General features: G+C 29.6%; 1 protein-coding gene across 1 annotated transcript; it reads left to right on the plus strand.

Annotated features, from left to right (window-relative positions):
• The first annotated feature begins 1,721 nt into the window (after window positions 1-1,721).
• On the plus strand, window positions 1,722-15,506 carry LOC111033205 (neprilysin-11-like). Its single transcript, XM_022313845.1, has 10 exons — window positions 1,722-1,806; window positions 4,125-4,253; window positions 6,479-6,724; window positions 7,742-7,953; window positions 8,604-8,977; window positions 10,859-11,161; window positions 11,707-11,803; window positions 12,626-12,794; window positions 14,137-14,387; window positions 15,165-15,506. Exons 1-10 carry the CDS (start codon window positions 1,737-1,739, stop codon window positions 15,504-15,506), a joined length of 2,193 nt encoding a protein of 730 aa, XP_022169537.1. The 5' UTR covers window positions 1,722-1,736.
• The last annotated feature ends 1,460 nt before the right edge of the window (window positions 15,507-16,966 follow it).

The following is a 16,966-nucleotide window of genomic DNA, read 5'->3' on the forward strand; positions in this document are numbered from 1 at the left end:
ACGGACAATACTCGTATAGCATGAAATTATACGAATCAAATATATATAATATTACACTCATATAATATAAACGATTACCCTCTGAGTTGAATTCTAACGCTGTGCGTTCTGATCTGGCTTCCAACGTCGCGACTGATGGATGAGGCCCTGGTAGTTCCAGCCCCCAAACGGTACAACTTGATATACGGATTGCGTACCTGTTGCTCCTAAAATTAAAATAAATTGTATTTTAGCACCAACTACACTACAGTTGGTATTCAATTTTTATTGTAAAAGAATAATATCGTTGATAAAAACAAAACATCTTTGACGAATAATGCTAGTCTGGTCATGAAGAATTGACAATAATATTCATGGACAATCATTAGGAAATAACATTATTTTTCGGGTTTTTATTTACACATAAAATGTAATTATATGAAGTATTAATTATTCAATGTATTTCAATCATTTTAAAGATCAGGGTTGGGATTTATTTCATTTGCATATATATGTTTTAAAGGATTAAAAATAGCAGAGTAAACACAAAATTTAAGTAATTATACTATTTAAAAATAATAAATTACTTATGAGTAGGTAAGTAATAATTAGTAAATTTCTGTTTTTTTTTTACATAATATTTTGCAGTTTTTACTATTTTTTTTAGCTAATATTTAACGATAACTATTCGAAGTTATACGCATTATAGAAGATATTTATACAATTTTAAGTGCTACAAAATTCCAACCCTGGTAATAAAAATTTGCTTACAGTTCATAATAATAAGCAAGGTTAAATTCATAACGGCTAGATTCCTGCACCCGATATTCTGGCGGCCAGAATATCGGGTGCAGGAAACAGGTACCGTAAATATGAATATTTACCACTGTAAAAAGGGATGATCTATATTGTACGGTCACTTAATAAGAAATCGACAAGTGTCTTTTTAAAAGAGTTAAACGAAATACGTGTGCAGTGACGGATAGAACCTTCTATTTTGTAGAACCATAAGCAGTTATAATTTTGGGGCTACAAAATGTGTTGACTTGCTCACCTTTGCACGTAGATAATTTTGGCTGGTATCTAAGCAACTACGATTTTCTATCATTATTGAATTCATATTTGACTCATCCGTTACACCGTCCCACTAAACAACTAATGTACAAGAGTGCGGTACCCACTTGCCGAAGTACACTCGACAGTCGACACTCATTAATATTATACAATAGAACGACTTCCACTGTTTTTTCATATTTTTGTAAAAATATTGACTTTTAAATTTTATAATTTTACACTGGTGAAATTAACATTTAAGATTTTTACACTTGATAAATAGGGGCGCAGTTTACATGTTTGATTTTGTGTTTACCTTGAGCGCAGTTTACAATCACCGTCGGCTATAGGCACTTGTATTACACTCTAATATGTGCTGTGCTATTAGGTATAGGTACTAACATACAAACTAAAGTGTCTGTGTGGGCTACAGCTCTCTTCAAAAAATTATAATATAATTTTTTTAAACACTAATTTTGAAGTTATTATGTTGGTTTTTTTGTAATGTAATTGATCTGCCCCCCCAAAAAAAAAAAAAATTCTTCGATATGCCACTGATACACACACACACACACATATTTATAATACAATTTCATAATAAACTGCCACAGAATAATAATTAGCTCTTGCTCAGTTTCAGAATACCGACATGGTGAAAGAGGAAGACGAACTTGGTACTGAAACTGATCATCTTCACCGGCGGAATGCTATTAGCGTCATCGTTTCTGGCCCTAGCTCTAACCACGTTATACTTCAGTCATAGATGCAATACGGGTAAGATGAAAAACGTCGAATGAAGACGTACAATTACATAACAAGAGCGATAGATACGACTATAAAATATAAAGTATACATATATATCGCCAAGCTATATTTATTAATTATGATATCGATTGAAGGAGTGTTAGCTACGGTAAGTAGGTACATATGACATACCTATATGCACATATATAACTGCATACCTGAATACCCACCGATATTATTAGGTATTATAATATTATCTGCAATATAATACATAAATACGTCAATTAAACATTTTCCAACCTATGTCGTATATTAATATTATATAATACTTTTACATTTATTGAATTAATAGTGAGCTAATGGTCCCCCATTATGCATGTCACCCAGAATTAGCGGTAAATATTTTATTTGGTGGAAATGAATATTGGTATAAAAGAGAAAAGCACACTTTTATCGGAAACGGGTATTGGTGGAAAAGGGGAAAGTCTACTCTTGGTGGAAACGGGCATCGCCTGTTCCAATAACACGCCCTATGTACATATTTACGTTACAATGATATTTTCATAAATTAAGTTTACAATAACATTGCTGCAACAAGAATTTTTTTTTTAGATATACAGGCACTTAATTCTAGTTTGTTCAGAACTAAAATACATGTCACCTGTTACTTTATGGCACCATAATATTTAATAAAAAACATTCTTTGGGGGGTCACTTTTAACCTGTGCCCCCCTGGCTACGACTTTGATGAACAAAATTATTTAAGTTGTATACCTATTTTTCAATTGTGTACAGTAAACATCGTGGTTTATCTTAGATATTTAGAATTACATGGCCTGTACAATATATCAAAAACATTGTGTCTTATACTATAAGTATACACTATACATGCATGTTGCATATAAGTTTGTTTATAGACAACTATTAAAAAATAAAAACAACATATGATTTTTAGAATAAAAAACATTTGATAATAATATTATATGATAAACATCATAAACATGGATAAATATTTTGAATCGTTTGGAATTATTATGAACTACCTATACCGACATTTATTACGTAATCATTTGGAGGCATATTTAGGACTAGCTTTTTTTCCTTTATAATACAATTTAGGGCTTAACCGCTTTCGACCAAAATTGAACACTTCACTTTTCGACCGATGTCCAATCGATGCCCAATCACCTTAAAAGGTGTGACGTAAAACGCAAATGAACGAACACGAATTTGATAAAAAAAAAATACATTTATATATTATATAAGCAGGTAAATTGAGAGCGCGGTCTGCGATAAGACAACTTATCTCGAGGGCCACAGGTCTCCGCCAATCGATGATCGCACCGCATATATGCCGTGTCGCACATACACTTCCCTCCCTTGTACCCTTGGTCTAGTTATAATAATATATACACCAGGCTCACGTCACCCCTTCTTTCGCCTGTCACCTGTTCGTTCCAGCCACAACGGCCTGATATCGGCAGACAAAGCGACGGCCAGTCATTTAATTTTTCCCGTCTGAAACATAACATGGGCGGTAGGTAGTCTAGTAACGAGTAAGTGCCGTTCTGCTGGTGCGCCTTTCAGGTGGCACATCGCACATGGCAAACATTATGTGTGTGGTCTTTTTTTTGTGAATAATATGTATTTTTATTTCTCACCGTGGTCGGTTCTCTTGTAATTATATTTTATTATTATTATTCCACCTGTCCATAATCGTCTCATCGGAGCCGTGCGGTGTGTTGTTGTGTAGTCATTCCGTCTCGGGATAATGCCCACCCTATGCGAATTGTGTAGTTTTTTATTATAATATTATTATTTACGGGGTATCGCACACCCCGTCATCCCATTATTTTGAGTTGTTTTTTTTTTCTGTAACTATGTTAATATCCTTATTCTGACCCAGGTTTACGCTAAGTTAGCTTTCTCGCCGCCAACTTAATATAATCTATAAATAAAAATATATTATTATTTCCCCGAACAAAGGTTGTTTTTTTTATTTATTGTCGACTGCCTTGTATTACTGTTCTATTGTTTTCCAATATAATTATTATTAACAGTATAAAAATATCTACGGCTTTCCTGCTTTCTGGTCTCGATCTGTTGTCGACCAAAAGTATATTATGTATCAGATGGCCACATGACTTTCAATGAGCGATATGTCTCGAACTGTCACAGAGGTCGATTCAGTTTTCGACCAAAATCTTACCTTTATTGTGAAACTATGCACAAATATATCATATTTATCATATTATTCACTATATTCATAATAAAATAATGATTAGTATAATGATAATTTAACTCGATTATACAAATTATAATTTTGAATCGATTATGTACGTCCACAGAGAGCATTCCATCGTTATCAACTAGAAATAATGGTTTCATTAAGAAATCACCATTTAAAATACTCATCAAAAATAGAAAATATGGAAATGAGAACACATTTTGCTTCACTCCCGGATGTGTGAATTCTGGTAAGCATATTTATGTATTCGATAGGATCGTAAATCCTGATTTATAATAAATTTAATTCATTGTTTGTACATATCATTTATTTGGTAAATATATATCTGAATGGTTTTTTTTCATCTTTCGGCAACCTTTTTACCCACGTGTGTACCATATTTTTTTTTGGCTTTTCATTAATTGCCACATTAAAAATTTAAAAAAAAAACGTTACCAAAAATACAAGTTCAATATTTAATACTAATTTAATGCTTTTAAAAATTCTTGAGTGAAAAAAGTATACGGATATTTAGTTTCTAGTGTGATTTTGGAGATGAATATTTACCACCATTTCAAACTTATATACCATGACTGGTGTCTGGAACATAATTCGTGTTACCTTTTCATTTACAGTTAATATTCATTAGTATTTCCTAAAGAAAAATTTACATTTGTCAAATATTTAAAATTCAATGTATTTTTTAATTAAATATACAATGGTATACGTAATATCATGTAAATTATTTTGTTATATATCATGGCTACTAATCAAAAGTAACAATCAATTACAACTTATGAAATAAATACTGATACTGAGATGTGTGCATAATATTTATACTATAGTTAAGTATCAGTGTTATCGATTGCGAAGTCAGGTGTAAAGTTCTTACGCCTTCATATTTTTATCAAACACATACAAACAACAAAAAACTGTACAAAATATCATATTTAATATTATTAACTTTTAAGCAATAGGTAAGTTATGTTATAAATTATAATACTAATTAGTAATTAATAATTTGCATAAAAAAATAAAAAAGGAATCCTAAGATCAATAACTCCTTTAGGATTTAAAACTCCTGAAATAAATATGTTTAGTAATTCAACTCGAGACAAAATTCATTCTACCTTTATTTTAATACAATATCAAGACACAATTCAAGGAACTGTTACTCTGAAATTCATGTGCAACAATCGGCGTCCCTGTTTTTTACGATATTAATTGACCTAAAATATAACAGTCAATCTATACTGAAAATTACAATATTGCACCTACATACCCTTTATCCTGTAGGTACCTATATAAATTTGACACGATTGTAAATTGTATACCAATTTTTATTTTTATACAACATATTAACAAACATACAAACTCAAAAGAATTCCATACTAAATACGAAACTGAAGTACCCAATCTCGGCTCAGAGAAAAAATGTTCAAAAACTCTGTTATACTCATAATATAATTATAATACTCATTTTTTTCAAGTAAACATGATTGATGTGGAAACTTGGGCCGAATGTATAAATATGCCCAAATCTCTTCATATCTAATTAATAATATTAAATTATAATATTTTTGAGATCAAATTAGCATTGCCTAGAAGACAACACAATAGGAGACGATTCTCACTATCCTCCAAAAGTTATTTTGTTTTTGTTTTATTTTAATACCATAAAAAAGTATGAGAATTCATTAAAGCAGAATTAAATTATATAGGTAGGTAAATATATTATATTATAGGTACTGTATATTTTAAGTTATTTATTATTTTCAGATTAAAATATTATTTCAGGCTTATCATATTTTATCAGTGAAAATTATCGAACCTAGTTTATACAAAAAACGTAATTGGATCTATTTTACATTTTCCTGATTTAAGTGCAGAGCACTGTGTTAATGTTGTGGGTACTCACCAGTCACCCGTCAGATATTTTTCCTCATGTGTGTACCAAAAAACTTGAACAGCCACTTATCTTAAATTCTAAATCTAACCCTCAAGTATTTATCGTCCCACAACTTAATTTACTCTCATAAACTTACACCAATTGTGTAATATTATTATTTAATATTACCGTTTTAAAAAATGTCCAACAAATTCACAATCGTAATTAGATCACAAAAGTTCATTTTTGTGAAAACAGGAAAAAACAATATAACGACTAACTAAGTTAATTTATAATATAAGAAATCAAAAATATTTTGAAAACTGTTATCATTCATCATTATTCATTAATTAATTATAAGCTTGTAAATATTCGTAATCATATCGTTGATAGTTATTCGTCACATAATATCTTATCCGGTAGAAAAAGTACCAAATTACCTGTTATTTGCGGCTTATTCGTCGAAGAAGAATATTATTCCGACATTGAAAAACCGAAAAATGTCATATTTTTGTTATCCGGAAAATTAATATATCCGACGAATAAAATCGATTGAAAACCCGTCCTTAAATGTTATAATATTATAGCTGTTTCAGTGATCAACAATATGGACGTGACAGTAGACCCCTGTCATGATTTTTATCAGTTTGCATGTGGAAAATTTATAAAATACACGATTATCGAAGACGACAAACCGTTTCAAACGACATTCAGCATTGCTGGTGATACGCTGTTTAACAAGCTACGAATAATCGTTACCGAACCCATTAAACCAGATGAACAGAAACCCATCAAAATGGCAAAATTATTGTATAAATCATGCATGGACAAAGGTACAATAAAAATCAATGCCTTGTTATGTTAACTGTGTAACTTGTTCAATGTATACTGCAATAAATGTCGAGCTTTCATTCTAGTTCAAAAACATAGAAAAAAAAATTAGTGCCAGATTATCCATTTGTGAGCCCTAAGGTAGTTGAAATTTAGTGGCCCCTTGGAAAAATAATAGCTACCTACGTCTTTAATTTTACTACTGAACAATAAAAGAGTAGTTTTAACAATAATCAAATGATTGTCATAAAAAAAACCAAATTTCTTTATTAATTTGTTTCATTAAAATCTTATAAATTTACAGAAAAAATGAATTACCTCAATTTTTTAACTTTTTCTAATATTAAAAAAAAATTCTTAATAAACTACAAATAACAAATAAGCAAATACTGTGTCAAATAATACTATACAGCATAATATGTAAATAAAATTTTAAAAAAAAACATAATAAAAATGAAATAAAAAAAAAAAATAATAATGAATTCAAAAAATATCGATTTTATAGTTAGTAAAAATTCAACTAGGTTCCTGATAGAAAAACATATGAAACATTATATTATACTATATTATGACTTATGAACTATAGGCGGATGCCTACTTCGCCTAATGGCCAATGTGGAATCCCAAAGTGGCCATAGATACTTACTGGGTAGTTAAAATGGTCGAAAAATTATAATATTTAATAATATAATTTATTCACCTTACGCACGAATATAATATATTATATTATCATACAAACTGTTTCGCCGGCTTTGAAAGTGCCAAAGGTTTTTTTTTATATCTGTAATAAATTGTACATAGGTACCACATTTCTACTAATTATAATAGTAATTTTATATGTAACCAATGGGATCCCTAAAAATAAGTAAAAAATTATTTTTGCCTCAGCTGAACTCACAAGTTACCTTTTAACTACCTAGGTATGAAGATTGAAAAATTAAACTATAAACACGGTCCAGCCGATCTCGATTGATGCGGTTACCACAGTTTTTCATTTTTAATCGCTATGAATTTTACAGAAAAAATTGAAATGGATGGGTTGAGACCGTTTAAGAAAATGTTAAAAAGCCTTGGTGGATGGCCGGTGGTGGAAGGTGAGAAATGGAGTTATGATGAGTTAACGTGGAAGGACATAGTGTACAAGATTCGAGAAGCTGGTTACAGCGTTGACTACTTAATTCGATTTTCCATCGGCATAGATTCGAAAAACTCCGCTATGAGAGCAATTGAAGTGAGCTAATATATTATACACAACACAATATTATAATAACAATTCAACATACAACGATAACAATTATCATCGTCATGCAAGGCTTTGCACTAAAGAATCAAAAGTTAAAAGTTAAGTTATAATGTAAACTGTATTTCCAATTTCCATACTGTTTAACTTAACTAGTTCCTTTTGGGGTTTCGCTAATTCATCAATTAAACTAATTGTTTTTTAACTAACGTGAAATTAAAAAAAAATTAAATTTTCATCAGAAGAAGTTTTGTTTGATTAATTTTATTTCAATTTTATTGTATTGTTTTACATTTCAATCGATTTCGTCAAAAAGTATGCCGGGTATGGTTTATTATGAATTTTTGTCTTTTTACTTTTTAGTGATACAAAACTTCAATGATGTATCTGGGATATGGTAACACTATATATACACAACATAATTTTGTGTTGGTAACAAATTAAGAGTAGACTGTGTAATAAACGAAATATATTTTTTTAACTCAATAAATAATTTAAACAAAGTGTGTGTAGATTTTTAACCTGGGTAACTATGTTAACTTTTTAAAAATTATTATTATTAACTAGTCTAGCTTGGTCGTTATTATGTGTAAACCTATAATATTCCGTCTGGCTGGCATTGTTTTCTCCCGACCTTTCAGCTAGACGAAGCGTCCTTGGCACTTAAGGGCACCGACGAAAAGATCGTGGCGAGGTACTACAGGTACATGGTGGACATCGCGGTGCTGCTCGGAGCTGACCAGTACAGAGCTGTCAAGGAGCTGAAACAATCTTTGGACTTCGAAATACGATTGGCCAAGATATCGATGTCAGCGGAAGAGCGCCGGGACACATCCAATTTGTACAACCCAATGAAACTCGCCGATCTACAACGAAACTTCCCGACCATACCGTGGGAAGAGTATCTGAACAAACTGTTGTTCCCGCTAACCATACAGAGGGACGACATTATAATTGTAAACGCTCCGAAATTCTTGTCAGAACTGGAAGTCCTCCTCTGCAGTACGCCTAAAAGGTAAATCCATACCTATTCGCAGTCAAAAGTGATAGGTTGAAGAATCTTGATTAAGCTAAATAAGATGATAAACCGCGTATAATTTATATGTTATTTTGAATTTTTGTTTGACAATAATCGCAGCATTAAATGACAAAAAACCCCGTTCAAATAAAAGATAGGTACCTATTATATAATAGGACCTATCTAATAAAAGTTTAAAAATACAACGAAATAAAAAGTTTATTAAAATGATATTTTCATAAATATGATCAATTGTGATAAAAAAAAATAGGTTAAAATATTTCAAAAAGTCCAAAATAGCAATGAAATGTAAAAAAGCTCAAAATATGCAAACATTTACTTTTTCAATTTTTAATTTCAGTTTTCTAATTCATGATACAAATTGTATGCATATTCTGCTATTTCTTAAGTATTTTATGTGAAATATGCAATTCTAGTTCTTGTATTATTATATTAATTATTATTTAGAATATTGTATTATTACCTTGTTATTTTTACATGATTTACTAATTTATTATGGAATGACAATTATAATAATTGTAAAGTCTGTCTACTTTCCTACACTTACCTACATATCATTTTATTTATTTCGCAAAGCTGCTTATAAGTGTATCGATCATCCGTCAATATTAAGTGTGAACTTAAACTTATTATCGTTATTAAAATTGTTTTAAAACATTCAGAATAAAAAATAAAGAACAAAAAAAAATAATATAAATAAAATGAATAAAGAATATAATTACGTAATAAATAATAAAATAAAATACATTTTTTTTCTTTTTCTTAATATATCCAATAAAAATAATTATAAAATATTATGCTTTTTTCTAAACTAACGAACAGTAAACATCACTGTTATTGTGACAACACAATACATCACTAGTATTAGCCAATATGAACCCTAATAATAACGATTATTAACACCCAAATGTGTGTTTACATTTTTTATTACGATGTTATTTAATTAATTGATTAATTAATCTGAGAAAGGCCAAATTGATGGAGTAAGGTACACATTGCCCGTAACATAATATTTTTTATTAATATTATATAATCGAACGTGTCCTGACTGACTGACTGATCAATTACACAAGAGAATAGATAGAACTACACTAAAAGTTACAACTATTTAGAAAAAGTATTAAACATAAATCAATATTTGTGACTTGAGAGGACGTTAAACGGACATTTGTTTGCTTGGTCTTATAAGTACATAACCTTGCGAATTGTAGGTACACTCAGAAGATCACATTTAGCTCCGTTAGCTTAAAAATTAGAGTGAATTGATTTCTTATGAAATTTAAAGGTACGATTATTATCTAGAGTATCTTAAAGAATTGTTATTTAATTTTAATTTAAAAGAGAGTTATCAGTTATGGGTATTTACAAACAGTAAATTATCTGTACATCTTAAAATACTCATAACTCCCTTTACGCAGTTAAAATATAATACAAAGCCTATGAGGTGCTCTAGATAATAACCGTACCTTTAAATTTTATAAGAGTTATTACACTCTAATTGTTAAACTAATAACTTGCTATGATACGCATAGAACAATCAATGTCTATGTAACGTCGTATTTAATTGTAAAACAAATACTAAATACTGTTATATTCAAAAACAAATTTTAACCGTAAGTTTCAAACGAACCATTGACTAATCACTCCAGAGTATTATTATTCTCATTCGATTTCATACGTATTAAAGATAGTAATATTCAACGTTTTTTCAATTAATTTTCCATACAATTTCGTACCTAATTACGTTTTGAACAATAAGTTGGAATTTTTCACAAAACGGTATTATAATTTCCCTCAATATAAACTCCTGAAAACGCTGATAGAACGCCATACCTTATTTGATAAATTTGTTGGCAGAGTCCTAGCAAATTACATGATTTGGAGATTGGTCACGCAGTGCGTAAATTTTTTAACTGATCAATTGAGAAAAAGAGAGTTGGAGTTTCTCACTGAGCAAAGCGGCAAGACTGAACGAGAGCCGAGATGGAAAGAATGCGTGGGTATCAGTTCTGATAGATTTTCATTGGCTATTGGATCGTTGTACGTTAAACAATTTTTCGACGAAAGGGCCAAAAAGGAAGCCTTAGAAATGGTGGACGGTATCAGGAAGGAAATGTTCAAAATATTATCATCAAACGATTGGATGGACGACGAAACAAGGTGATAAGTTCAACTTTTTGTTCAAAAAATATTAATATTATAATAATTAGAATGCAGATTTTATACAATTAAACATTTAATTCTTTTCACATTTTTGGATTTTCTTCAGTCACCTGTACGATTCATAATAATTTGAAGCTCATGACAATTTTTTTTTTTACATATTATTTCATATTTTTCATACTTTGACAAATTCATTATTTATAGCATATTGATGTACACTTTTAAAAAAGAGGTATAAAATAGTATTTTGAACATTTTTTAGGTACTAATTAATAATTGAAATAAAGATAAATGACCAATTATAAGTTATTTAATTTGTTTTAAATTATTTAAATAAATCATCAAATTCTAAACTAATAATAATTATTATCATTATTGAAAATGGTTTTTTCTTGCAAAAATATTCCATATACTCACGATTTTAACTGCAGATTTGATACTTCTCAGCACATAAAAATGCATACTCTAATTATAACGCATAATCCCTTTTGACTGTAAAAACGATTGTGAAGCCATAATTATTTTTGATCTTTTCATTACAGGAAACACGCGATAGACAAAGCGAATGCGATGACCAGTCACATTGGATACCCCGACGAATTATTAGACGACTGCAAGTTGAATGCGTTTTATGAAAATGTGATAGATTGTTTTTTAGTATATTATGTAGTTGAAAGACCTGACAAATGAAATAACTTTTGTCCTAATAAATATTTATTGTTTTTTTATCATTCTGAAAATAAAACATTATAAATCTGGATTTTAGAAAAATATTTTGATCGTAAAAACAATTATTTAAATCATGTAGTTTATTTTTTTCCGATTTTATTGCATCTCATTATTTTTGTTAAGTAAAGTTGATTCAGGCCTAAAAACATTTTTAAATTCAGAAAGTATAATTTTTTTTTCAAATATTTTATTGGCATTTTTAATAGGTATTAGGTTATTGAGTAATAGGTATTTGTTAAAATATAAACATTTTTTTTTTTAAGGTTATTACTTTTCAAATCAGTGAGTGTTAATTCAAACTATTCTAATATTTAAACAAATCAAATTACATGATTTAGAAAAAAATATTTTTACAATCATACCTTTTCTAAAAACCAGATTCAAAAATTAGCCTTTTTGAATTTTTATATAACAAATCATATTTTCGTTTTTTTTTATTTTTTAATCATAAAAAATAAAAATAAAAAATGTTATATCACACATGTAACACAAAAGTCAATAAATTATAAATAAAATGTGTCAAAAAATTACTTATTAGAAAAAAAGTTATTTCATTCGCCAGGTCTTTATGTTGATACACCCTATATAAGGAATAATAGTAAAGCGCACTGGCCATTGGGGATAATATAAATTATACTACCTACATTATGTAATTAGAATCCTTTAAAAATTGTTTTTTTCATGACTTAATGAGAATTTGGTCAGTAATTATATGTTGTATCTTTTTCGTAGCTCGAAGTCAACGACAAAGACTACTTTGCATCGATAATGAATTTTACTAAATTCATCACTCACTACAGTTTTTCGTTACTAAGGCAACCTGTAAATAAATCGGATTGGATTAATCACAGCAAAACAGCAATTATTAATGCGTTTTACAGTTATGATGAAAACAGTATCCGTAAGTAATATGGTAACAATATATAATGTACTTTATATGATACATTGATACATATAGGTACCTACCTAATTTAGAACTTATTCAGTGTTTAACCATGTTGTCTATAATAAGTGAAACACAAAATTTAAACATAAATCGGACATACAGATTATTGGCGATTTAATTTTTTAATTTTTCGGGTGACTATATTTTGGGAACAGAGCAAATGAAACTGTATTTTTGAATTGTGAAAGAGAACGCTAAGAAGTTTTAATTCACTTTATCCTCCAGCCGAACACTAGACTTTCCGTATCCGAAATAAAAAAAAATCAATTGTTAAAAACATCGTTCCCCAAACTTTTTCTCCGTTAGAGCCCTCAAAGTATAATAAAAAAGAAAAATAATGTAGAAATATATTAATGTATTAATATATTTATGCAATAAAAATAACCTTACATAAGCAAATAATCAGTGCTTGGAAAGTTTCTTTAAAAAATGAATTAGTTCATGTTCAAGTTTATTTTGTTAAAAAAGTACTAAATCGCTTCTCGTACGAGTCTTAAAGGAAGGAACTAGTTTCTTTAATCGTTCCTAAATAAAGAACATTTTCCGTTCCTCAATAATTTTTAAATTGTATTAATATAATTTGCAACTATAATTGTTTAATTAGGTAGTTGTTTTGTTTTTAAAATATTTAATTTGTTTATTTCATACATGATGACAAGACCTCCGTAACTGAATTCACATATTTGTAAACATTATGAATATTAGAGTACATTTTCGTATAATTTAGCTCATTATATTATTGACTTTATTTCTAAAAAAGAAATAGAAATTATAGAAACTTTTGTCATAAAAATCATTTAAATTTCCTATTCTTAATAATATACAAACAAAAAAGGAACAAATAAAAACGTTCATGTTTCTCTAAAATTATCCAGTATCTTATTTCACACAATAAAGGAACTATGAAAATCTAAATAAATCATTGGAACAAGTTCCTTCCTGCTTACAAATAATAATAATTCACTGACATATAATGTGTATGTGAGGACAGGTATATCACATAATTTGAGTTTCACTTTTTTTCTTACGCACGTGTTTTAAACACGAATACTCATTATTATTCATAAAGAATGAACAATAATATGTAGTATGTACCCACTAAAAAATAACTGCAATAAAAAACAGAACACAGGTAATAATAAATATATATAGTAGGTACCTCCATACCTATAAGACATAAAAGTTTCAGTCGTAGCTCATAAAAAAACGTAATTATAATACACCCCTGGTATGAGTCGAGTCATAGTTAAAAGTCACTTTATATAGGTTAATAAATATAACGATTCTAAATTTTCAGAGTTACCCGCCGGTATCTTACAAGGTGTCTTTTTCTCCAGCGATCGTCCTCGGTACATGAATTACGGTGCCATTGGATTTGTGATCGGTCACGAGATCACCCACGGTTTTGATGACCAAGGCAGAAAGTACGACAAGCATGGTAACCTGGTCGACTGGTGGGCAAATGAGACAAAGAAACGCTTCTTGGAGAAGGTGTTGTGCATCATCAAACAGTATGGAAATTACACTGCTGATGAGGTCGGTCTCAAGGTGTGTTGTGGACAATTTTGCTTCTCAACTCTTAAGATAACGTTTTCAGCAGATTAATTTCAATGTCAAACTTATCACTCGTCTAAAATTTAATATTTTTCGAATTTCGAATCATTATAGTCCTGAAATTCTAATGATTGTTCTCGCCAAACAATCGATTGGTTATTAAATATTTATGAATTTTAATTACTAGTGTTACCTAATACCTTATCGAAAATATTTATTTATGTAATATCTACGCCATCTACGGACTACGGTGTTACTCGTTCGCATAGAACATTTAAATAATTCTACTCGTAAAAAAATATGCTGCACCAGCTGTCGTCATCAATATCATTTTTTGAGAGGAAGAAAATTATATATTTTAAAACATTAAAACTATGATAATGATAATAAACGTGCTTGTAATCAATTACAAATTACATTTTATCGAAAATAACAATATTGCACCTATATAGTAATACTAATATCATATTGCATCGTTTATATACCATTAGTGTTTAAATGTGTTAATCATGAATTTCGAAGATCCTAACGATTCTAATAAATTATCGGATCAATCGATTTTTAATTTTATGTTTTTAAATTTTAATATTATGAGTCATAAAAACTCATCTAAAATATTTGATTATTATCTATTTTAGAATAAAAAAAAGTCAATACTCGGAACGGTGGGTGATTCAGCTTCCAAGCATACCCGATACCACTCCCCCTTAAATTCGCAACTATCCCCTTACCAGCGTCCCACATACTAACCCAATGATTTAAATTTCGCAGTTGAACGGCATCAATACTCAGGGTGAGAACATCGCGGACAATGGTGGCTTGAAACAAGCGTACAACGCGTACAAAGTGTGGGCCCGACGACACGGCGACGAACCGCGGCTGCCCGGGCTCCAGGACTACACACCTCAGCAGATGTTCTGGGTGAGTGCCGCCAACGTGTGGTGTTCCAAATACCGCCCGGAAGCACTCAAGACCGACATCGCCACTAATTCTCACTCGCCCGACCGTTTCCGGGTCATCGGTCCGTTCTCCAACCTGGAAGACTTCAGTAAAGACTTCCGATGTCCGCTGGGTTCCAACATGAACCCGGTCAACAAGTGCCAGGTGTGGTGAGACCTTCATCTTCCGACCGTGAAATATTATTATTATTACTACTATACTATAATTATTTTTGTATCATTATTATCATTATAGTATTATTGTTGTTATAAGTACATGTACGAAATTATGATAGTATTATAATATAATATGCGTATTAAAAAATGTCGACATTGATGTTCCTTATATTATATTATAGGTTCATACATATAATAGGTAGGTGTAAAAAATTTAGATTCTGCAGAAGAAGCAATAAGTCTATATTGGTTTCACAGTGATGTAGTTTTTTTAGTGTCTTCCTACCATTACTTGTCTATGAATAAGTGAAATTTTCATCAGGTTTTCGACTATTTTCGAGTATCAATGAATTATTGTTGTCAAATTAGTTGATTCGATTTACAAGTCTTTAACATTACAATATACTTATATAATAATCAATTTGGCAAATGGGATAATACACAGAAAATGATAAGGGTTTAAATTTTTCCACTTTACAGTTTACACTTAACTGCTAAGCCAATACAAATAACATTAATTCGATATTCTTAAATGTGCATTAGAAATGTTGTCTTTTATAAAAAATATTAATAACAGCAAATAATTCATTCCAATCATTATGAATATTTGGACCAGATTCTAATACATTTTTATTTAAATTTTTATACGATTATAACGACAGAATAATAAATTATCCTATACTATAGATAAATTAATAAAACGATAGGTAACTAAAAAATTAACCGAAATAGGTGAAAATATTTTTTTCAGCCAACAATTTTTTAACATTTTAAAATGTTTATACTTATAATTAGGTAAACGAAATTCAAACAGCAGTTATGCCTCAGAGTTCTCATTAAGTAATATTCAATAATTATATTATTACCATATACATTATATATTTATATGAATTTATAAAAAGTATACATTAATAGTTTCACAATGAAGTGTTTTTTTTTTGAGTCTACCGTCACTTTTAAAAATAATTGAATTTTTCATGAGCCGCTCGAATCATGTCTCTTTGTATAGAACAACTGCAATATTATATAGTACTGTCGCTCTCGTTTTTTCTTTGCCACCTGACTGATTGCCACCTGACCTTTAATCTTCTTCATATTGAGCGTCAGGACTTCCTACACCATTTCGTAGGGGAACACGAAGGTTTCTATAGCTATTTGTAATGTTGAAGTCATCTTGGTTTGATGTATACCAAGTTCAGTATTTTATTGGTTCATTAATTATATTATTAGTTAGTATTGACGGATAAGTCAATTCTTATGCTAACGTACTGGGTAGAAAAAAATTAATAGGAGGTAAGTGATAGGTATAACTGGTATAAGGAGCATAAAACTAATCGATTTTTTTTTTAATTGTTTATTGTTTATAGTAAATATATTTAATATTTATATATGTCATCGGCAATATGAATAATTCAGGTTTTTTCGAAAAATGCCTAGGCACTATGTATACTGACGACC

This window comes from Myzus persicae, unplaced genomic scaffold (assembly GCF_001856785.1).
Source record: "Myzus persicae strain clone G006 unplaced genomic scaffold, MPER_G0061.0, whole genome shotgun sequence".
NCBI lineage: Eukaryota > Metazoa > Arthropoda > Insecta > Hemiptera > Aphididae > Myzus > Myzus persicae.

Coding starts and splice junctions, on each gene's coding strand:
- LOC111033205 (XM_022313845.1), top strand. CDS start 1,737: ATGCTATTAGCGTCATCGTTTCTGGCCCTAGCTCTAACCACGTTATAC. Junction 6,725..7,741: donor TAAATCATGCATGGACAAAG/GTACAATAAAAA, acceptor TGAATTTTACAG/AAAAAATTGAAATGGATGGG. Junction 11,804..12,625: donor TGAATGCGTTTTATGAAAAT/GTGATAGATTGT, acceptor TCTTTTTCGTAG/CTCGAAGTCAACGACAAAGA.